Raw genomic sequence first — 23,471 nt, 5'->3', positions numbered from 1 at the left:
GTCTTTGTATATTTTTTTAACATTCTATATGAATAGTTTATGGTGCGTCTTATGACCAATGATAGAAAAACACTTTTAGTTTTTGTTAACGCAAACCCCTTAATGCTAACTACGTAATGTATATTCTGTTTTTTTACTCTTACAAGTTGAGTTTTCTCAGTTATGAATTATCAGATACTGGCCTCCTTTCTTCTCCTTAATGGATAATATCAGACGTTTATATTCTTTTTATGTGAGTACACTGTTGTAAACTGTTCCTCCGTGTCCTCTTTTGTGGGTTTAGATCACAGAGTTGTGTGGAGCCACTCGGCTGGGCCACTTTGGGCGGAGCCAGTTCTACATCGCTCTGAAGCTTATTGCCATCGCCCAGTCAGGTCTGCCCCTGAGGGTGGAGAGCCTCAACTCGGGTGAGTTTAATCGGACTTTAAGACCACCTCTCACACAAGAAAATACTGACTCCTACTCAGTGCCCTCATTTAAAACATTCCCAGACAATGGACTTTTCTATTGAACTCAAAGCTTTTCATGCCTCCAGGGTGCTCAACATCTTTCTTTATCTTTTTGTTTTGAAATTACAGCTTAATGAATTTAAGGAGGTCATGAGACAGGAAGCACAGGAGTACAAAAGATGTAAATCCTCATGAATGCAGTCTGTGTCCTCTAACAAATGATTGATTTAAGATTAGGAGGAATGTCAAAAATGCTTAAGAAATGCTTCAAATGGTTTTATCCCCTGAAATGTGCTTAGAAAATTCAGTCAGTGGATGTGGAGGTAAATCAGTCACAGTTCATCTCAGTCAGTTTTATGAGGTTAAACCATTGATCTTAGTGTGGGCGGTTTGATCCTGGCCTACTTCAGTCAACATGTCACAGTGTCCCTTTCAAAGGGCTTAAAATGTGTCTTTATATGAAAAATGTAGATGTATGTGAGCAGAAATGTTGCATAATTTTCCAGTACTTTTTGTATCATGTTATTTGTTGTTACCAGGTTCTTTACAATAATAGCAGAAGCTGCTACTGGGTTTCTTTTTCTCTACTGAACAGCATTTGCTTTTTTAGCGCTTGGGGGTTTAACTGCAAAATTGCATTTTTCTGTTTGTCTTTGGTGTGACTCTTCTTGAAAAACACCAGCAAGGTTTCAGTATCCAACTGCATGAAGTTACTTGCTAGGCCTGAAATATTGCAACATAAAGTAGCTGAAATGATTTCATAATTTGATGAAATTTAAGGAAGCTTTGAGGCCACTTCCTCCTGTTGACACGAGTGCCCCACAGCATTATACTGATTTTTTGGATTTGGGAAACTTTCAAATCTTTCTCTCACAAAGATAAAGCTGACAAGAAAAAGAATGCTTTTTTTCTAAACTATTTCAGGAGCTTTACATTTAAGGGGTGCACAGTGAAAAAAATAGTAAAGCATTTGCATAATAAAAGAGAATAGTGTTGGTTGTCTTGTAGAGTGCTTTAGAGCTCAGCTCATTTAGATCTGTTTGGCTCACAGGTTTAAAGTAGCTGGTTGTAGCTTGTGTCCATCTCGAATAAAACACAGTTTTGACTTGTGATTTTATGTTTTTAGTTGGTTAAAGGGCTGCAACTAAGGATGGTAATATGGTATCCCAGGGTCCAAAATCCCTTTAAAACTGCCATGAAAAAAATTTGCTGTGTAATGTGCGCATGTTTATAGGAAATGCTTTATGAGTGTGTTTCTGCTCCCAGTAGCAGCTCCACTGCCTGTGTGTGAAGATCTTGTAAAAGTAAAGACAGAACTCCTGTAAATGATGTGGTTTAATTTGTCAAATAAGAAAACTAGTCAAAAAAAAGAGCTCACTTTTTAAATCCCCTAATGCTCACCCATCACATGATGGTACCATGCTACAGCACTGACCCATGGTCTTCTCTAAAGTCAAACTATGACATTAACAGCTTGTAGTAATGCACAGTTCATGGCCAGTAAGCACATGGTAACTGTTGTGATCCAGCAGCAAAAAGATGATTACAGTCTACCTTACCTGATATAAAACACATGAAATAATTACTTTAAGTTATAAGATCCTGTGTGATCGTGATTTTTTTTAATGATTTATTTTGGGGTATTTTAAGCCTTAAACCACGAGGCCACCTGCGCCCTGTGCTAGGGATTTTTGAATATTATTTTTCAAGTAACAAATCAGCAAGTAAGAGGAAAAGCATGCACCAATGCACACAGAGGGAGATGCAAAAGGAACACAACTTAATTTGATCCTCTCTCCTGATGTAACTCTGTGGTGTGTGAAAAACTATAAATCACTTTTAGTGTCTCTGTCATAGGATTTGGCGGTATTCATTTTTTTGATACCGTCATACCAAAAATTGTGTAGACGTATCATTTATCAAAATGCTTTGAGTGAAACAAAACAAAAATAAACTTTTATTTTTGCAATGTTTAAAGGCGCACTGGAAGTTATTTATAGTTGAAGCATTGTTTTTAATTAACAAGTAAACTGAGCTACCTTAGACATGAAGATCAGATGAAGTATTTCTCATTTTTCCTCTCCATCTATGACACAAATGTACTCTCACCTGTCTTCTCTCCCCTCCTCTTGGAGGTAATATGAGAAGTAATAATCAACTATTATCATGTAGTTTCTGGAACTGTGACACAGGCCTTAAATATTATTTTTTCAGCATTTTTCAGTGAGCTTCGTACAGCTGCAAGTTGGCTTTACAAGCTTATAAAAGATTTCAGCCTACTTCAGCACCTAACATAACCAACAAGCATAAATAAATATTACCTACCTACTTCAAAACCTTTGATGGTTTTAATTTTACCTGGCTTTGTGGCTGCAGCACAGAGGATTATTAATACACTTAATCATCATTTATCTACTCTCAAAAAGAAGAATTACAGCCACTTGTGCATGTTTAACGGTTTGACTTTTAAAGAAGACCCCCGGTGCGAGGCCATGGCCCACAACTATTTATGCCCCGGTATATATGCACATGTTTGTTTAACAAATCGGCTTAGTGTCTATGACAGGAGTTCTCTCATCACGTTTAAGGTATCTTCACAAACAAGCAGTGGTGCTGCTGAGGGAAATGGACACATAATCTCAAGGCATTGATTATAAGTGTGTGCTTATTGCTCAGCACCACCTTCGTGGTGATAATTAAAGCAATACCATGGCTATTTTTTAGTACCCTGGGATACAGTATTACTACCTATTCCTACTCTGTCATAAACACTACTTCCCCTTTTTATTATTATTTTTTGGACTTAGCAGAAGAAGCATTTTGTTAAAGGATTGATTGAAACTGCACGCTGACACTGGCAATGCCTTGTCCGACCTGCCTCTTGAACAGTGGAATCTTTTTTCAGATGGTGATACCGTATACTATGTGAGAATTTGGGAAACGTTTAAAAATAGTTAAAATTAGATAGCTGCAACTTGAGATCAGTTTCTGTATTGAGTATTTTGTTTTTATTCTTAAGTAGACCAGGCTGTGAAACATTCAAAACTTCACATACAACACAACATCCTTCAAGATTTCCTAAAGCTTAAAGTGATGCCTTTTTTGTTAGCTTGCTTTGTCTAACAAACATTTGAAAATCATTCTGTAAATCAACAATATGTTATTTGTTTATTAATGTTTCTAGACTGAAGCAGGACTGGAGATGTAGATTGATATCCAATCTGATTTAAACACGTTTGAGTGAACGGAGAGGCTGTTTTTTCTTGGCAGCCTTACTGCCAGTTGTTCTTATGCAGCCCATGAATAATTAAATTCCAATAACTTTTAACATCCAAATGCGAATCAACAATGATTTGTGAAGCTTGTAAAAGATGGAATAAAATATAATAAATCCAGAACAATCATGAAAGCATACATCATTTAAGTAAAACATGAACAAAACAGTTTAACAGCATGAGAGTAAAGAATCTAATTCTTACTCTTTCACTCTGGTATTCACAATCAGTCACTCAGTGAAGAGAAGACAAACAGACCTTCACTTTGTAGTAACAGTAACCTCTAAAGCATTCAGTGCATGTTTTATTATGAGGAAGCACCACAACTCATTAATCAGATGTCCCACTCTTCACATTCACATGTAAAGCACTAGTTCATATTTACCACTAAGCATTCTGGGAATTGTAGATAGTGAATAAATGAAACAGATGAAGCAGAAAAATGGAAAGTGGCTTCAGCAGAAAAATTAAACTCATCAGCAGAAAGTATCTCCACCGAACATGACAGACTGATGATAGCTGACGGTTTTAGTGCACTGAGGAGTGATTTCAGTGTTCAAGCTAACTGCATTAAAGCGCCTGAAAATCAATGTAGAACAAATCTGTCCGTTAATCCTGCAATTGGATTCCTGTCTCTCCAGTCAAAGACCTGCCGCTGCCCAGGTTCGTGGTGGGGAAGAACGAGGCCGAGGCGAGGCATGCAGCGCTGTATCAGGACACAGACAGTCAGGGGTTATACCCAGCCTCTGCTACAGCAGTAATACCCAGACCACCGGGCAGGGGGCACCAGAACAAGAAGGGCCCACCGTCAACCACAGCACATCCTGTTCATGAGGTCATCCAGCCTTTGGCACCCAGCATAGAACCACAGGTGAGCTATTTAACTGTCCCTATAGAGACACGAGGCTTTGATACTTTATTAGGTTATTTTTATTGACTCCTGTCTTCACATGTGAATGCTGGATCTGCACATTATTATCTCCCTTTGAAGTAAATGTGTTTGTTCACATTTAATTTAAGTTCATATTGCAGGGGTATTCTTATTCACTGTATTATTTTAGGATGGTTTACCATTTTATTTATATTATAAATTACTCATGGTCAAAATAATTTGACTTTTTAAACAAAAAATAAGTTAAAAAAAAACTTGAATATCAAAGTGAAAAAGATTTCTACAAAGTCATGTCAAATAAAATATGCAATGTAAAATAAGTAACTGCATGAATATTCACCCCCTTTAAAGTGACTGACCTAATCTAACAAAGGTCCAGCCAGTTGGTGCTAGTAGTCTCACAATTAGTGAAATGGGGATCACCTTAGTGCAGTGAATGTGTCTCAAGTGATTGTTGTGTAAAGACACCTGTGTCTGGAAGGTCCAGTCACTGTTTAATCAGTATGCCTGGCTACCATTACACCATAAAGTCAAAAGAACACTCCAAGCATTTCAGAGAAAACATTATTGAAAAGTATAAATCAGGGGATGGATACAGAAACATTTCCAAGTCACTGAACATCATCCAGAGTTCAGTTAAATCCATCATCAAGAAATAAATGGAATATTGCACATGCATAAATCTGCCCAGATCAGGCAGCCCTCACAAACTGAGTGACCGTGCAAGAAGGAGACTAGTGAGAGAGCCTACCAAGACACTTAAGACTACTCTGAAAAAATTTCAAGCTTCAGCTGCTGAAATGGAGATACGCTGCATACAACAACTGTTGTACTCCAGCTTTTGGAGTAGCGGAGTCAAAGCTCAGACCTCAATCCAATCGAAAATTTGTGGCTGGACTTGGAAAAGGGCGGTTTAAGCCTGATCCCCAAGTATCCTGACAGAGCTAAAGCAGTTTTGCAAAGAAGAATGGAGTCAAATTGCAGAGTCCAGATGTGCAAACCTGATTGCGACCTATCCACACAGAATCAGTGCTGTGAATGCAGCAAAAGGTGCAGCTACTAAATACTGACTTGAAGGGGGTGAATATTTATGCAGTCAATTATTCTACATTACATATTTTTTGTTAATTTGAAATTATTTTGATATGTCAGTTATGAGTCATTATGAAATTATTTTGTGGAAATATATTTTAACTTTGACATTAAGGAGTTTTTTGTGTAAAATTTTTCAGTAAAAAAATTAATTTCTTACTGGGTAATTTTCTGCATTTTATCATAATTTGTGTTTTTCATAATTTTCCAGCTTATCGGGGATGCATCAGTTGAACACTAATATCAGCTTTTATTAAAGATCAACCCATTAGCAAATAATTTGGCTGCACAAATGTCAGTAGTACCTGTCTGTTGTGTTGCATCAAGTTAATCTCGGATAACTAGTATAGCTAACAGATAATTCAGAAAATAATGTTTTATTGGGCAAAAGAAGCCACTTTGTGGACAAACTCTGGTTTATTAAATAACTGAAAGAAAGCAATTTTCATGTAGGAGGCTTGTATTTTCTCTGAGAAAGATCAACAATGTGCAGTTTGTCAGACAAGTTCCAGTGGCATTACAAGAAGAGAGACAACTAACAACACTTTAGAGACAACAAATCTCATAGATGATTTGAAAAGCAGACACAAGCAAGTACAAAGCAAGTGATTAAAAAGAACATATGTCAGAAAATCTGCTAAATTATTATTTTAAACACTTCAGTCAGCCTTGATTTTCTAAACGGTTGCGTTTAGCTGTCAATCTTTGCTCTTACCCCATCATGCAGTAGATAAAAGTCTGACTATATTTCAGCCTGTTGATGGTGTTGGGCTATTATGGCCTTGTCAAGGATATATCACTATTGGTTTTCTTGTTACAGGTATGGGACGATAAGGAGACACTGTTGAAAGAGCGTATTATCCCAACCTAATTATTTTGAATAACACTGCTGTTACATATAGACACACAGTGCTAGTAAAATAGGAAATTGCTCTCTGAAATTAGCACCTGTATGAGTCTGAAAATGTAAATCAGTCAGACTCTAGTTCAGATGTGCATAGACTGCAAATGTTGTTGTTTTATTAGGGGTATGTTTGATGTTTTAAGACAAAAACTCTTTTTTCCTACACTGTCTTCTGCAGAACTTGTCTTAAATGTGACCACTACTGTCATCTTTTTGGGAACATTTTACTCACAGTAATTTCCTTCTGCAGCAGTCAATAGAGATATGTCAGTGTTTATTTCCTGAGTACTTCTCCTTCAAATTACTCTCAGACATTTCTGCTGCTGTTTTTCCTTTGCTCAAACCAGCTGCCTGTCTGACATGCAGACATCCTCCTCGACTTTTATCTGTTTTAATCTATTGCAAAATGTTCACTCATCGGCTGCTTGAACATGCAGCATCAGTGATGAAAGCAGATAAAGAGAAGCTTTGAAGAAGTTTTTATTGGCTGGGCTTTTTGCGTGGTTGTAGCATGTGAAAGATGGAAATCTTCAGATACTTGAGATTGCATCTGAAATCCACAGCATATGAGACCAGTAATGGGTTTACTTCTGTATGCTGAATTTCAGTTTCTTGATTGTCTAATTTACAATTAGCAAAACTGCAATTCTGGAGGCGTTCATTCACATGAATGCTGCTGTTGTTTACACATGTAATTGATAAAAACTGCATGTTTATTTGATGCATTTCATTGTATTTATGTGTGTCGCCAGCCTGAGCCAACGTCCCCGGTGGTCTCCCCTCACCAGTCTCCCCCCACCTCCCCACACACGTGGAGGAAACACAAGCGGCAGCACAGCGGAGGAAACACAGAGAGACAGCCTGTGGTGGCTGCAACTGGAGCAGTGTGGACGCAGTTCAGAGACCCACAAGCAGGTAAAATACACTCACCCACTGCTGCTCAATAGTTTAAATACAATAGTGTAACACAACTGAAGCATGAATTAGAATTTATTTCCTTTAAATTTTGATTCAAAGATCAAAAAAAAAGTTGAGATAAGAACAATTTTCCTCCACACTCTGTGCAATGTATTTGATTTATTTTTTAAACAAGAATATATTCCTCACAAGGCACTTTTCTCCCTTCTCAAACTACTTGCATTTACATGGATTCAGACAAACAGTTGACTGCAAACACAAGCTTGTTGATATTCTTCTTGTTGATATTCAAATCCTCCATATTTTCTCTTTGTGTGTGGAGGCTATGCAAACTCTAAACCACAGCACTGCCTACCATTATTGTTACAGATAATCTCTCCCAGCCTGTCACCATCCTGCTCCCTAACTACTGATTGATGATTGAATGTTTTCATTCTGTTTTTGCAGGAAAAAAGTCTGAATTCTTGACTCTGTTCTTAAAATGTGTCTGTATTTTGTTTTTTATGTACATTTCTTTAACAGAGTTAGAAGTTATCTCTTTATATATATACATTTTTTACCTTTTATGGCTTTATTTGAATGAAAGACAGTGGATGGGGTTGGAAATCAGCTTGAAGTAGTGGGGACTGAGGTATGGGAAAGGAACATGAAACTTGGGCTGCTTTGTTCAAGGTCTACTGCTAGGCCATTTAAAGCTTAAGCATCACTTTCTGTTGGTAAAGTGTCCTGGCGTATACTGTAGCGCCTTGGCTCCCAACCAGGGGTCCAGAACCCCCTTAGGGGGGTGCCAGAGATCCAGGGGGGGGGGGGGGGCAAGGCTCAGTCTGCCCTGAGGTTGTTAAAAATAGATCTGCACATATTACAAGAAATTTTGGTATAACACATGTAAATAATTCATATAGTGGTTTTTGGGTTAAACAATTTTGTTTAGAGCTACTTTGTTTGGATTTACACAAAAAGAAGAATTTTCATCTTTAAATCAATTAAATTTAGCTTTATCTGACCACATCCCAACTGTTTAAAGGCATAGACATTGTGTAAAGGCTTCCATACATACTTGTCAAGTGAGAAAGCAAGGCTTGCTTAAATATATTAATGTTGAATCAGGTAAGAGGTAGATGATTTTCACTTTGACTGTCTAGTTGTTTTGGTGTGTAGTGCTCTTAAGAGCCTACTAGTAAACTGAACACCTTGGGGTTGAAAGCAAAATAAGACAATTGTGAAACTATGATCAACATTTTCCTGATGTTTTGTAGTAATGAGAAGATCGTGAACATAATATAAGCACAAACCAACCAACACTTAAAGGGATTTTTGGATTCAGCTCTAAATTAAAGTCAGTTTAAAGAGGCGGGACATGTAAGGTTTTATGGGTTGATACCAATCTCTGTGAAGTAAGTATGCAGTCATTGTGGATATGTGACAATTTGGACTGTCAGACGGAGTCAGCACAGTACAGATGAGCTTGTGTTTGTGTTACTTCCTGATGTTTGCAGCTTGTACGTACATAATGTTTGCTGAGACTGTCAGTTACAGCAGTTAGTCTTTAGGGGAACAAAAGGGACATCATGTGACCTCTGCAATGCTTTCATCAGCACATATAATTATTTTCTAAATTTAGAAAAAAGCTGACGTTTGAGATTGTTATTTATTAGAGTTTGATTCTTTTTTGTGTTATTTAATTATCTTTAACTATTTTTAATGTTTTTATAAAGAGGCAATATTAACACTTACATTTGTCTGTGTAAGTTGGAAGTCATGCTTTATGCTTTCTGCTTCTCCTCCTCCAGCTCCAGTGACCGGTGATGGCATGTGGTCGTCTCACTCGCCCCCTCCTCCCAGTCAGGAAAGCTGGGTCAGTTTCACAGCAGACACCCCGCCATCCAGCGCAATCCCCGCCATGCACCCCTCGTCAGTCCAGGTAGAGCAGCGCTCCAGCCACTGTCTCTTATTTACAACTCACCTGTAGCTGCAGCAGTCTAGCTTCAGTTAAGTCTATATATTGTTGAAGCGTTCATGTAGAGCTGCAGGAAGCTGCAGGAGATGGTGTTGAGTTAACAGTGCAAAACCAGAAAGTTATGACCATGATTACCTTACTTAAAACAGTGTATCAGAGTTTTATCCTTCAGCTGTGCAGAGCTAAAAAAAAAAGCAAGTGAAGTGTCATTTCTTTAGCCAAAACAAATTGCACTTTTGGGTTCTTAAGCTTTTATGCTTCATCAAATATCATTTGGACCAAACAACATTTTAAATGCAGACACAGGGATCTACCAGTTCTGCATTTAATATAAGAATATATATGCTTATATCAGTGGTTCCTAAACTTTTTTCTCAGGCCCCCCTTTGATAGATGAAAACATTTTTGGCCCCCCTACCCCTCACCGTACATATACACATGTAAAGACATATAAGACTCCAGTATTTACGACTTTTGCATACAAATTCCTTTTTTTTTTTTTTTTTTTTTTTAGAATTTACAACAACATAAGACCTAAAAATTTGAGTTTTAAATTACAGACTCTCTAAAGAGGAACAGTTTTCTGAAAATACAAACTTAACTAACATCTTTAAGATTTATAAGTCAAGCAGTTATTTCATTGACTACTGTGGGCGCTACAGATCTCTTGAGTCTTGGATGCAGCTGTGAGACTTCGATTTGTTTTTGTTTGTTTTTTTTTCTTGATTGCAGCAACAGCAAAAAATAAAAATAAAAAAAAAATCTCACGCAGGTAGGATGTTGCAAATGGAAAGAGTGTGGCCAAGGCTTTCAATGACATTATTGGGTCTGAGGTGACATCAATGAACTGCTCCAAATTCTGCAGTGCTGAAGTCATCAGCTTGTGTTGCCTAGCCTTGCCTTGCCACCCCCCCCCCATGATGACCTTGTGCCCCCCTGGGGGCAGATCACTTTACTAGAGATACTTGCTGCAACATTCAAACATCAGGGTTACAATTTTTTAAGACATCCTGACCACTGTTTCTGCCTATATGTTTTATTGATGGTGCATGTTGGAAAACATAGCCACTGGCATAATTTCTCCTTTATAAGAACCCATATAAAGGGCCCTTATAAGCTGGTAAATCCTGCGTCTTACAAGAATGCAAGAACAGAACTTAAATGAAGACTTGAGTCACCTCAGCATCCATGCGTCTCTGTAGTACCTCTATTGTCTTTAAGGTAAATGAGTTGTGACATTTTATTGCCACAGGGGAGAAAGGAAATCCTGTGGCATCTTATGGTGGGTGCAACATGGTGGAAATTCACTGCTTAAGATGCTCCTTTGTGTGAACAGCACATCACAGATTTACCTAGTCATATATTCTATAAACCAGTGCTGTTCCTTTTAACAGTTTCTTTAATTGTTTTTAACAGGAAAGCACAACGATACGAACAGTGGCCTCAGCAGCAACGACCAATGAGATCCAGCGACAGTCCAGCGGCTACGATGATCCATGGAAGATAACAGATGAGCAGCGACAGTATTATATTAACCAGTTTAAAACCATCCAGCCAGACCTCACAGGCTTCATACCTGGTAATAATGCAGAAATACACAAACATGCCTAAACTGAACTGTCTCAGTGTTTTTTACTAGTCTCCTTTGTTTCTTTGTGTCTCAGGTTCAGCTGCAAAAGAGTTCTTCACCAAATCAAAACTACCCATTTTAGAGCTGTCACATATTTGGTGAGTTGTCAAACCATCACACGGGAAAAACTGAACTTTTTCATGATATTCTAATTTTTTGAGAGGTACCTGTATATGTACATGTATGTTTTAGTTGTTTACACATCCATGTGCACATCGGTTGTTATTAAAACATTGCTGCAAGAATCTGGCCTTCTTTTAAAACCGAAAGTGAAAAATGATTCTGCTTTCAGTGAATCATCCTCGTGTAAACATTGTTTTAACCATCAAAATATTCCTGTTAGTCCAGGATGACTGAAAGTTTAAATCCATGCTGTTATTAAGATCTTTGAGAGTTTTATCACATCTATTTTCATTCCATTTGATGTGGAAAGCCATTAAATGCCATTACAAAGTAGGCGTAATGAATCTCAGCCATTTTAATCATTTTGTTTACACTGGGTTACGCGGTGCTTCTGATCTGGTACTCTGTGTTCCTTCTTCTGTAGTTACACAACCATCTATACTCCATAGTATAAGGAGAACATCTGCAGTTTAAATGCAACAGCAAAGGAGTGCATTTTGCTATTTACTTAATGATTTACTTTAGAATTAAACAAAATTAATCTTAACAGCATCTGATCTATAGGGTTAATAAAACATTCCTGTATTCTGTATTCTTACTGAATAACTGCATACCACACATCAGCTGTCAGTGTTTTTTAGGAGTAGTACAGACTGATGTGTGGAGAAACAAACCTTATTTTTGGTTTTCTCAGCTTGTTTCTCGCTGCATTAGAATGACTCCTAAACTGAGAGGGATCAGGTCTATGTTTGTGCTGCAGACTGAAACCAAAAAGAGCATCTGGTGCAGCATCTGAACAAACACAAGTGGACTCAAGTTTGTAAAGATGTACCACAGGATGACTTCAAACTCACAGCAGCCTTATGTGTTATTGAAGGGAGCTGTCAGACTTTGATAAAGACGGAGCCCTGACCCTGGACGAGTTCTGCGCCGCCTTTCACCTTGTCGTGGCCAGAAAGAATGGCTATGACCTCCCTGAGAAGCTGCCCGAAAGCCTGATGCCAAAGCTGATTGACCTGGATGACTCAGCAGGTATGCTGCCTCTCTCCCTCCCTCTCATATTCTCTCTTTCTTTCTGTTGCTCCTTCTACTTGGTTTCCATTCCAGCCTCAGGCCTCATAAAACCCGAAAGGTAACAGCACTGCAGTGTGCTAAACCTGAGTGCAGTAGTTGTAGTTCATTTTTTATGGCTTTACTTGAGATGAACTTTCCATGATGGAGCCACTGTTTTTTCCGGCAGCTTTCTTAAAACAGCAACTTTTTAAGCCACATAAACTCTAAGAAATAGTTATTGGCAGTGGAGACAATTTTCTTTGTTTTTTATAAAGCAAGTATGTTTGCTACTTCTGGGTTTCAACGCCAATGTAAATCTCTTTTGCCCTTGCTCAGCAAACATAATACCTTCTGAATGTTTGGCACCATTGTGAAGTTGTCTTCATGCCAAAAAGTGGTATTTAAAAATCTGTTTGGGTTCATTCTGACACTTAAATCCTTGAAAAAAATATTGTACTTTGCACCAAACTGAATTAGAAATCTGGGTGCAGACAATGGGAAAAAATCATGCAAGAGTAAATAGAGCTGACCTTTTATTTTTGTTTGCCAAAGCTGTACCTAGTGTTTAAAAGTGAGGAAACACTGAATACATTTGAGCAGAAAAGCAAAAGTAAAATTATGTGTAGGAGTGCTTTCACTATTTTAAGGATTTCTACAAAGAGGAAAAAGTGTGAAAATGCTTTTTAATGTTATGATTTTCCAGGCTAGAGAAAACATTGATTCGAATACAATTGAATGTGTAAGTGCTTCAGTTTTAACACTTTTAGTCAGTGTTTCTTGTACATAATTCCTAATTCATGTAATGTAAAAATCATTTAACACATGAAATGACATTATTTGGTCACCTTATTAGTTGTCTTTTTATGTGAAATAAATATACTTTTTGCCTTTGTATAAGCAAATTATATGTGATGAAAAATCCAGAAAGTTTTTCTTTAACAGCAAACAGATAGAGAATGCAAAAGGATCACCAAGCTTAAAAACAGCAGACTGCGTTAACAGAAATAGCATCTTTCTGGTTTCCTCCTTCAGCCTCCTGAAGCAACAAGCCCAGGTCACATCAGACTAATTTAAGCTTGCTGGATTATGATCAATATTAGTGGAGTAACAGGGAGTGGGGAGAGCTGCATGTGTGAATACAAACAGCTGAATTTATCACACCAACTTTACCAGGACTTCTTCTTGTCAGCACCTTGTAAATTTCTGAGAGCTGATGCTCAGCTTCCTGTAAATATTAGCTGTCAGCAAAACAGCCAACTAGCATTTAATGAATGCATTCAGCTGGTATTTTGACACATTAAAAGTTAAAGAAATTTTGCAACTTCTGCGATTTGTAAATCGCAGCTGCCTGTATTGCGATTTAATCTAATTTGTTATTAATTGCCAAGCCCTTCTTTTCACTGAATATCTGCTGAAATGAATGTGTGCATTTTTGTGTTGAGGAGAGGCTGTTCCAAATGGTTTGCCTTTTATAGAAAGATGCCCTGGTTGTGTAAATTAGGGCTGATGTCTATACTGATGTTTATAATGGCAATTTAGCTGATACCAGTGGGGTTTTTTTCTAAATACTTCTTTTGGTGTAGCACTCCTAGTATATCAACATTTCTCTTACATTGACTATGAAAGCAGATCAAAGTTTGTCTAACAGGTTGATTTTTCTGCCCTGCCAAAAAAAAAAAAAAAAAAAAAACACTCATTGAATTCAGCAGCTAGATTTACAAGATGCCAGTGTAAAACTGATTTGACACAACAGATAAATACTGAAAACTGATATCTGCTCATGTCCCATAAATTAGCTAGTGGCGGATGTTAGTCAACAGGGCTGATATCAGCTGATGCTGATGTTAAACTGATGCCTCTGTTCATCTTCAGCCAGGCAAGCCCCAAGGGGAGAGGAAGTTCAAGATAAAATCTAGATTTTTATTTTCACAAATTTATTGGCTAGGCCCACGTTTCCTCCCGTATAACAAGAGAAAAACCTCACACTTTTAGGGGAAGTGGGATTAACAACTTTGAGGCTGTCCTCATATTTTCAAGAATTTGTGAAGAGTGCATGTTTGAAAACAGCTTTGGTATCACTTAAAAACAGACATCTGCTGTTATCGCCATAATTAAAACCCAAACTTCTCGCTTTGCATCTCTCAAAAGAAGAGTAAAGATTTTTTCTGAATATTTTCTGCCTTTTGTTAACCCTGTAAATCCCTACTATTGTGTGTTTTGGTTCTCATTTAAGAGACTGGCTAACTTTGTCTGATGTTTTGTGTGCAGAAGTGCCAGAGCCGACCGCTGATGTTGGATACTCAGGCTCCCCGGTGGAGGTCACACCCAACAAATCTCCCTCCATGCCTTCCCTCAACCAGGCCTGGCCCGAGATGAACCAGAGCAACGAGGTTCCAACATGCACACAAAAATGACTATCACTTTCTGTATTTTTGACGCGTATTGTAAGCTTCTTTTTGTTTGCTTTTGCTGCATTTGTTTCATCATGATTAATTGCTCAGGGTAAATTTGGTGAAGTTGCCTTTCCTTCATCCATCCATCATGATTCGATTTCATCCTCAAACATAATTTCTGATAATCCAGCACTTCTTCTCTCACTCCTCGGACTGTGGTGGTAGCCTGCTGTTCTGTATGAAAGTCAGCCATGTTTGTTTTGTTTCCATGTTCGCTGATGATGTTGCATCGCCCACCTCGTCGTCTGAGCGATGACGGCGATGTCGCATCACGGTTGGAGGCTCAGGCTGATGATGTAATTGTGTGATGTCACTGCACTGGCTGACTGACGTGTTTTTTCTCACTGTCTGTCTGTCTCCTGCAGCAGTGGGAGACGTTTAGCGAGCGCTCCTCCAGCTCACAAACTCTGACCCAATTTGACTCTAACATTGCACCAGCTGACCCTGTAAGTCAATCACTTAGTATGCATGGTTTCACCATTAATGGACAGACATTAACCCTCTCTCTGATATCTCTCTATCTCTCTCTCTCTGCCTCTCTCTCTATATGCATGAAGTTCTTTCAGAGTGCCGTCTGCTGCGTCAGCAGTGGTCAGTGTGTGTTGTGATTTGGCTGGCTTAGCTTCTATTTATCATCATCTTTTTTCTACAGTGACATTCACCAATCACTAGTGCTTTTGCAGGTTGTTAGAAAAATACTTTAATCTAAATATGTTAAATGTATGTAGTCAGTAATCACAACTGATTATTCAGTGTTTACTGTATAAAAGTTTTTTGTCCCTAAAGAAAATGTAATCTCCTTCCCATCAGGCCTCACTCAACGACTGTTCTGAAGAAGAAATTTGTTCTCAAGACCCACTTATGCCGTTTTAAAGAAGATTCTGACTTTCACTGAAGTTTTCCTGTCAATTTTTTTTAAAGACAAAATCAAAGAGTACAAGAGAGCACGCTTACGCACTTTTAATTGCTGATATTACAGGAAAGAAGTGACTCATTTTGTACTTAAAGGCTCTCAAATATGCTGAATTAAGAAAGGTACATGATTAGTCTAAATGTTCATTTCTATCACTTAAACATTTTATATGATTAAACAACATGCACTCAAAGTTTGATCCTCACAGCAAAATTTTATATTATGAATAAAAGCGTAGCACTTTGTAGGATTTTTTCTTTAAAATCTTCTTTAAACGATAAAAGCCAAACTTTACACAAGTAATTGAATGAGTTTAGATGATGTACCGTGATTTTTCAGTGTCCGTTTTTAGAATAGATGTAGGTTTCTGTAAAATCATTCATTTTGGGGGAAAAAGCCCCTCTCCCAATTGAACAAACAACCCGTTTTGGTTTCATTAGAAGCAGAACTCCATCTACTTTAGAACCATCTAAGCATTTCTTAAACTTGAGGTCCAGTGCGGGACTGTTTTTACAGCTTACAGCTCAATTTCTCTTCATAGTCCTGTATGCCTTCTGTTTTTGCACACTCTCCTGCAGTTTCATGCCCTTAACAAGGCATAAAAGGAGCATTTCTCTGTGCTTATTAGAAAAAAAAAGGCACAGACTTTTACCTTAAGGACATAGCATTCATCACTTGAAAGCGTGGGTGTGAAAAATCCATCAGTTTAAGACCAGTTCATGAATCATGTAGGGCTCCCTTAGAAACTCTCTGATAAGTAATATCAGAAAATGGCCCTTTGATATGTCAAAGCAAAGAAGTTCATGCAGTGGTGGTGGAAGAAGTTTAACCCCGAGTTTCCATATACAGCGTGCGCACAGCAGAACGCCGGCGAATCGTACTGTGGAGCACTGTGCTCCCTCTCTAGTCTATCAGAGCATTTCCATAGCCGGCGCTCCAGACCGGCAGCAGTACGTGCCTGGAGCGGCACTTCGTTTCAGATACGCTGCAGGTCTATTTCAGCGCCGGCCGCTGCCAAACCTCGTAAATTCACTATCGTTCAGACAGCACCAACCATGGAAGTCACAAGCGTGGAACATCCGGTTCTTTCAAAATAAAACACAATGCTTGGACTGTTGATCGTAAATCATCACTATATCAACATTACGTCTCATCCTGCAGAGAGCAAAGGGCCACCGAGAGGTCAGTGGGTCACAGAGCTACGATGGCGCCGTTGATGGGAAAAAGTTAACTTTTGGGGATATTTAGCCAAAGAATTTTGCATAAAACCACAGATCCTTTAAGCAAACATTAACCTTTTAACTTCCTAATGTACTCACTCAATGGAGGAAGCAATAATATCACAGACTTATACTGGAAAGGATGATAAATTAACCCCAAAGGTAAAATAGTCCGCTGTTGAGATGCTATTCCTGCGTGAACTTGCAGTTCTCCCATGATCTCTTTCTGCTGATAAGGGCTTGCACGCCGCAGCACTGCGCTCTAGACTCGCTTCCAGTGGGCGAGGTCGCTCGGAGCAAACCTGCGGCACTTTAGTGCACGGCGCGCACGCTCTATATGGAAATTCGGGTAAGACCCGTTACTCAAATTAGAGGAGCTTTATTAAACAACTCGTAGCTTTAAAGTTTGCATTAAAGATATCTGGTGGTGGCGCAGATAGCCTAGTGGTTCCATGTGCGCAAGCATCCCAGGTTCATGTCTGGCCTGTGCCTCTTTCATTCCCCACTCTCTCATCCCTGTTTCTAACTCTATCCGCCGTCGTATCTCTTCATTAAACCCCAAAATAAATCTTTGAAAAACTGTCAAATAATATTTGGGGATGTTGTATGTGAACTATTTCCAAATTAGCTTAAAGATGGAGCCTTTTGTGCCTTCATATTTAGATTAAAAATAGCCCTTAAGTACTTGCAGAACTCTTTCATGTCAAGTTGTCTTTATTATAAGTTCAATTTGTACACGTAAATGATGAAATTTCATGTTCATTAGGATCGTGTGGTGCTATATGAGTTAGGAAAAGAATTTAAATATTTAAATAGTAGAAACATATGGCTGAACGTAGTGCAAGTGAAACTGTTCAATTAAATCCAGTTGAAAAAACTTTATTCATCCCAAGGGGGCAATTCAAGGCACTCAGAGCAGCAGCATTACAAAAAGCAAAGAGCAAGAGTGAAATAAAAGTCAGTAGATAGCACAATGTAGGCAAAAGTCTGTCAAAAATCACTTTTAAGAATATAAAAAAACATAAATGTAAGAACAGAGACGTTTTAAAATATATAAACAGTTATTAGTTGAAGGTGAACAGTTGATTATTATTATTATGATTATTATTGGGGGGGGCATTGAACCTGTGGCTGATGTGTTCAGGACTTTAGCCTTTGTATACGGGCGCCTGCTCCACCAAGTAAACCAAACCAGCTCCCCTTAAATTTCGTTTTTTTTTTAATCTTCCGCATTGGAACGACCAATCACTCAGCTACAAATGGAGGAAGTGTCTAACCCTGTTCCTACAGTAAAAGTGGCAATGATGTAAAGAAAACATACTAAATTCTCTGCAAAATATACTTTAAGTTTTCATAAAGCATGAAACAATCTTGTTAAAGTATACATCCATGTGCATAATGTTGATGTTAGTTAAAATTTCAGAAAACAGCCTGCAGCTTTTATTGAATTCTAAACACTGTTTCCAAAATCTCTTGAATCAGCTAGTGATTGAATTAACCACAAAGCCCAGAGCTGGGGTCACTGAGAAGTAGACAAGTTATTCTGACAGGAATTCAACACTGATAACTGGACTACAAACATGTCTTCTTCTGTAAAAATCCTCTCCCTCAAATTATAGTTCCTTGTTTGTCTGACCTCCTCCTTCATCCGCCCTGCAGGACACAGCCATCGTTCACCCGGTCCCCATCCGGATGACGCCCAGTAAGATCCACATGCAGGAGATGGAGCTGAAAAGGACGGGCAGTGGTGAGTCAAACTTAACAGCTCACTTTATCATTTATTATTGCATCAATGGCAGTGATACCAGTGTGAATGAGTTGAGCTTGTTGTAAGGAGGTTTTCCATTCCTTATTTATTTTTCAGAGTTTATATTATGATGGGATTTATCTGATGAGTTCACTGAAACTTACATCACCAAACATAATGAGCTTGTTTTTTATTATTGAATTGTATGTGCATAGAAATCTGTGGTTGAGCTCATTTGCATTTCCCAGAAGTTCTAATGAAGATATTCTTGATGAATTTAGGATAAGTACTGCTTGCTGTCCATGCTAGACTACTGCCTTTCCTCTGTATACTTGACTTAAGTGAGCTCAGCTCTTCACTGTCTGTCATTTCTTTAACCACAGATCACAACCACCCCACCAGTCCACTGCTCGCAAAACCTCCTGAAATGCCTGAAGAAACCAAATTACCTGCCTCTATGAAGTTTGTAGCCGCCAACACAGTAGGTGAGTAAGAGGAGCTGTTTACCATGAGAAGGAGAAATTATATCCAGTGTTTTTAACTGTGCAACCAGAACTCTGGTGGACCAGAATTTAAAGTTCAGAAACACTTAACGGTGGACAAAGACATCATACAAACAATTAAAGTCACAGCAAACAATTACCATTATGGCTGTGAAAAAAGCTCAGTGGTGTGGTCTGTACTTTGATCCTTTAAAAGCAGCTTGATTGCTCAGTAGTTTACATTGATGACTACAGAAGATTCGGGGTTCAAATCCTGTTTTGGGCGCATACAATACCTAGTGTGGGCCCTTCAGGAAGGTCCTTAACGCAATGAACACCTGTCTATCGCTTAAGTGTACATCGCTTTTTGTCAGCTAAATGACATTGTAACACAAAAAGAATTACTTTAGAAAAATGTTTAATCCTGGTTTTAAAGAAATAGAAGTATCAATTTTTAACTAAAATATATTTCAAAATGTGGCCACAATGCTGTAACCCAACATGCCAAATAAATGGTTTCATATGTCTCATGCCTGAATATATTTCACATTCCTCTGGGAAACCTCCCAAACAAAGTATGTAGGAATGGCAAGTATTTTTTATAAAAAAATCTTCGAAGGTGATTGAAAAAACATTCTGGCTTTCACATTCATGATGGGCCAATCAGAGCGACAAGACATGCCTGCAAAGCTCCAGTGCTAACGTGAGCTCTACAGGGTTACACTGTATTGGTGATTGAATGGCAGGGCTTGTCTGTGGCTAAAATTCATGCTGAAACCGATAAGGAGACGTGCAACAACATCTCTGCTGAGAGAAGCTTTCAGTGTGGCTTTTTGCTCTTGTTTTAATGAAGAAATGTGGCTGAGGACTGATTAAATGGCTGCTCTTCTACAGCTACATCTAGGTCAATCGCTACAGTGGTAGCAGCCATTGTTTACACTCACCTACAGTACAACTCCACCTGTAACGGTTGCAAACTCATGCCAAAGCAGGTCGAGAGAAGAGTGCATGCATCTCCTCTGTCATGAAAAGCTTTTAAACCCCTTCCACTGCTACTGCCTTGTACTCCTGAAATGATGCTGATTGGTCTGAACTTGTTTTCGGGTCTGGCATCAGCTTTGCCGACTGAAGCTTTGCAAGATGGATCTGCTTGGTGGCAGACATCGAATCTGGCAAATCCATCTGCTTTGTAAGGTTAACAATGCAGCATTTATTCAGTAGTCAAGGATTCATGTTGTATTTTTCTGCCATTTAGGTGATGGTTATAGCAGTTCAGACTCCTTCACCTCAGACCAGGAGCCAATCACAAGACAAAGGTCAGTGACTGCAATGTGATCTGCTGTTTTTTTATTGTTGGACTTTTTATAATTTGACTTTTGTTCTATACGCTCTTGCTGCTTGTTTTGAGTTTTACATTTGCCGTATTTTATTTATTTTCTCCCTGTAATTCTACATTTTTCTTCTTTAATGTCAGTGAATCTCAGTGCATCTTGTGAGGTTAGGTGATTCTAGTTAAAGGTGCACTTGTTTACCTTTTTCTGGAATTGTTTCTCCTCTTCTGTTTTTAAAGATTGCAACAGCTCATGTTCCAAGGTTTCAGACAAACAAACAGCAATTATACACAACAAACATAGTACAAAATACAATTTAAGACACAAAATAACAGGTTTCAGCTGGAAATGTTTACCTTTTTGGAAGTTAATCAACACATCCGTAGGGAGATGTCTGTCTTCCAGTCATTTAGCTCTCTCTTAAAAGTATCCAAAGAGAGCAGACCATTAAGTTTCAAGACTTTTTGCAGGTAATTCCAGGCAAAGGGAGCAGCAAACTTTAACACTTTTATCTAATCAACAGTGTTGGTTATTCAAAATTCTCTAAATCCTAATTTTTTTGTCCAGGTCTCAGTCGGGTACGTCTCCAGAAGCTCTGAAGGTAGTCGCTGCTCCTCCTCCACCTCCACCCCGCCCTCACCCCTCTCACTCCCGCTCCTCATCCCTCGACATGAACCGCACCTTCGCTGCCACGACGGCACCAGGACAACCACAATCCTCTACGATAGCGTACCCACCTGCTGTGCCTCCTCGACCTCTGCCCACACAGGTAACACACAGAATAAATCCCCCCCATGGACATTCAGGTTCAGATCTTAAAATCTTACTACAACATGTCTTCATGAATCACTGCACCATCATCACTGGAGTCCGCTCTGTCTGCAGACATCGTTGCCTCATAGCGGACTCACTGAGGCTGCACCAGGAGGAGCGCCGGTGCTAACAGCCACCTCCCCACAGCAGATCCCTCAGCAGCCCAATTTTGCAGACTTCAGTCAGTTTCAGGCGTTTGCTGCGTCTGAACAGCCTTCGAGCCTGCCGGAGGTCGATATCCACAGTGAGGCGGGACAGGTAGGTTCCTTACCTTGAGATTGTGTAAATGATTTTCCTACTGAATGATTGTCCCACTTTATTCCACCCTGAATGCGGCCACATGCAGTTCTTCATTAATGATGCTAACATTTAAGTTGGACTTAATCACCCACTCCTCTTGTTAGACCCTTTGTCAGGGTTAAACTGTTGATACTTGCAGGATTACTTGGATCAGGTTTCTGTTGGTGTACTGTGCAGAGTTAAGTTTTCCTACCCTCTGACATCATTGTCTTTGTTTGACATAAGGCGGAGAAGCCATCAGAGGGAGCCGGCCCTTTAAGAACAGTAAAGAGCGACAGCCAAGCAGACGAGAGAACGTCAGCCACTGTCAACTCGGTAAGTCTGAACATGGCTTATACAGGAATATAAGATTTTACTCATTGTTCAGAATGAGCTTGAAAAATTAAATGGTTGACAAGTTTGCAGGGGGGTTTCCTGTAAAACTGCTTGAAATTGAAGATTGAGTACAATTCCTACACTTTACAAAAAAGTCCCCCCCCCCCCCAGTTTAACCGTTTTACCTGGCCCTGAGGCTGCCTCCGTTCCTCTGACTAGACAAAGCTCTAGTCAGAGGAAGGGAAACAAGAGTCTTTATACTGAGCTAAGAGGCTAGCTCAGCACCTTTAGCATATAAGAAATCCTTTGTTTTGTCACAAACATGCTTTTAATTGAAACAGTGATGTACTATCAACTGAATGAACCTTGTGGGTGAAAGGAACTTAATGATGATGTGCCTGTCACAAACTAGCCTGTTATACAAAACAGATCTTTAATGTGAGCCAAGGTAGCAAGCTTTTTGTTAGAAAAGCCTGAAAAAGTAATTTTGCACAATATGTCAGTCCCCTTTAAAGCCCAGGTTGTCCTGAAAAAAGGAAGTTTAGGGTTTGACCACATAGTTGATGTTTCACAAGCTTTATAGGACAAAAAGCCCAGACGAGACATAGCGGTTAGAAAAATAGCTCAAAGGGTTAATCCAGGGAAGGAAGATTTGACAAAGAACATTCATAGTTTTCTACACCTAGATGTTAAGTCTTCAAATTGCTCCTTTCATGTGATAGGCATTTCATTTAAACTATTAAAGACAGAAAAAAGATTCTCGACCTTCATGAGTTGTTCAGTGTTTTTCTAGTTTTATAAAGGGACTCATAATGATCTCTAAACTGACCAGTTATAAAAACAGAGGGGCGCAGCTTTTACATTGAATTAACTGTAAATACAATTCATGATAATCTAATTTACCTTTGGTTTAAACTTCTTACTCAACAGCAGGAGGGCACACAGCAGAGCAGGAAATTGATGGAATCAAAGTTTTTGTTAATTGTTTGTTGGTTTTACTTTTCATCAGACCAAGGGTTCCTCTGGTCCGATAGCCCCTCCTCCTAAACCTGTACGCCGAAGGTTGAAATCTGAAGATGAGCTTCGACCAGAGGATGAGCAACACGGCCCGCAGAAATCCAACGTCATAGCTGCTGTTCTGGCCACTCAGCCCTCCATCCCAAGGTGCAAAATTTAGCTGGTCCCTTCAAAATGCTCTGTAATGTCTTGTGAAACAGATCCTGATATTTTACATGCATTATAAACTCCTGAACTCACTCATTTTCATGATTATGATTTTTATTATTCTTTTAAAATTACTGTTTTTTTGCTTTTTGCTTGTGTGTCTCAAAATTTGATCATTTTTAATATTGTTAGCACTTTTCTGTGATAACTTTGAGAAGCCCTGAATGCCTAAATGTATAAAATGTGTTTTTCTGTGTTTCCAGGTCAGTAGGAAAGGACAAAAAGGCAATACAAGCTTCAATTAGAAGAAACAAGGAGACGAACACAGTGTTGGCACGACTTAACAGTGAACTGCAGCAGCAGCTGAAGGTAGAAGTGATGTGAAAGTGCACCTTTTTGTCTCTATCTCGGCTGCAAAAACAAAAACAAAAACATCACCT

At 38.9% G+C, this 23,471-nt stretch overlaps 1 protein-coding gene across 2 annotated transcripts in view; it reads left to right on the top strand.

Annotated features, from left to right (window-relative positions):
- Window positions 1-23,471, top strand: part of reps1 (RALBP1 associated Eps domain containing 1) — a 33,365-nt gene that overhangs the window by 5,928 nt on the left and 3,966 nt on the right. The window contains exons 2-18 of one of the 2 annotated variants that reach the window (XM_041805073.1): window positions 284-407; window positions 4,366-4,595; window positions 7,365-7,527; window positions 9,321-9,451; window positions 10,904-11,066; window positions 11,152-11,215; window positions 12,118-12,272; window positions 14,562-14,683; window positions 15,112-15,192; window positions 18,539-18,626; window positions 19,010-19,111; window positions 20,364-20,424; window positions 21,007-21,208; window positions 21,325-21,510; window positions 21,778-21,867; window positions 22,877-23,031; window positions 23,295-23,400. In XM_041805073.1, the coding sequence (XP_041661007.1) occupies window positions 284-407; window positions 4,366-4,595; window positions 7,365-7,527; window positions 9,321-9,451; window positions 10,904-11,066; window positions 11,152-11,215; window positions 12,118-12,272; window positions 14,562-14,683; window positions 15,112-15,192; window positions 18,539-18,626; window positions 19,010-19,111; window positions 20,364-20,424; window positions 21,007-21,208; window positions 21,325-21,510; window positions 21,778-21,867; window positions 22,877-23,031; window positions 23,295-23,400 (2,223 nt within the window). The remainder of the gene's footprint in view (window positions 1-283; window positions 408-4,365; window positions 4,596-7,364; window positions 7,528-9,320; window positions 9,452-10,903; window positions 11,067-11,151; window positions 11,216-12,117; window positions 12,273-14,561; window positions 14,684-15,111; window positions 15,193-18,538; window positions 18,627-19,009; window positions 19,112-20,363; window positions 20,425-21,006; window positions 21,209-21,324; window positions 21,511-21,777; window positions 21,868-22,876; window positions 23,032-23,294; window positions 23,401-23,471) is intronic. The other variant, XM_041805074.1, reaches the window with a different exon arrangement.

Source organism: Cheilinus undulatus, linkage group 14 (genome assembly GCF_018320785.1).
Source record: "Cheilinus undulatus linkage group 14, ASM1832078v1, whole genome shotgun sequence".
NCBI classification, from domain to species: Eukaryota; Metazoa; Chordata; class Actinopteri; order Labriformes; family Labridae; genus Cheilinus; species Cheilinus undulatus.
This window is presented reverse-complemented; position numbering and strand designations above follow the sequence as displayed.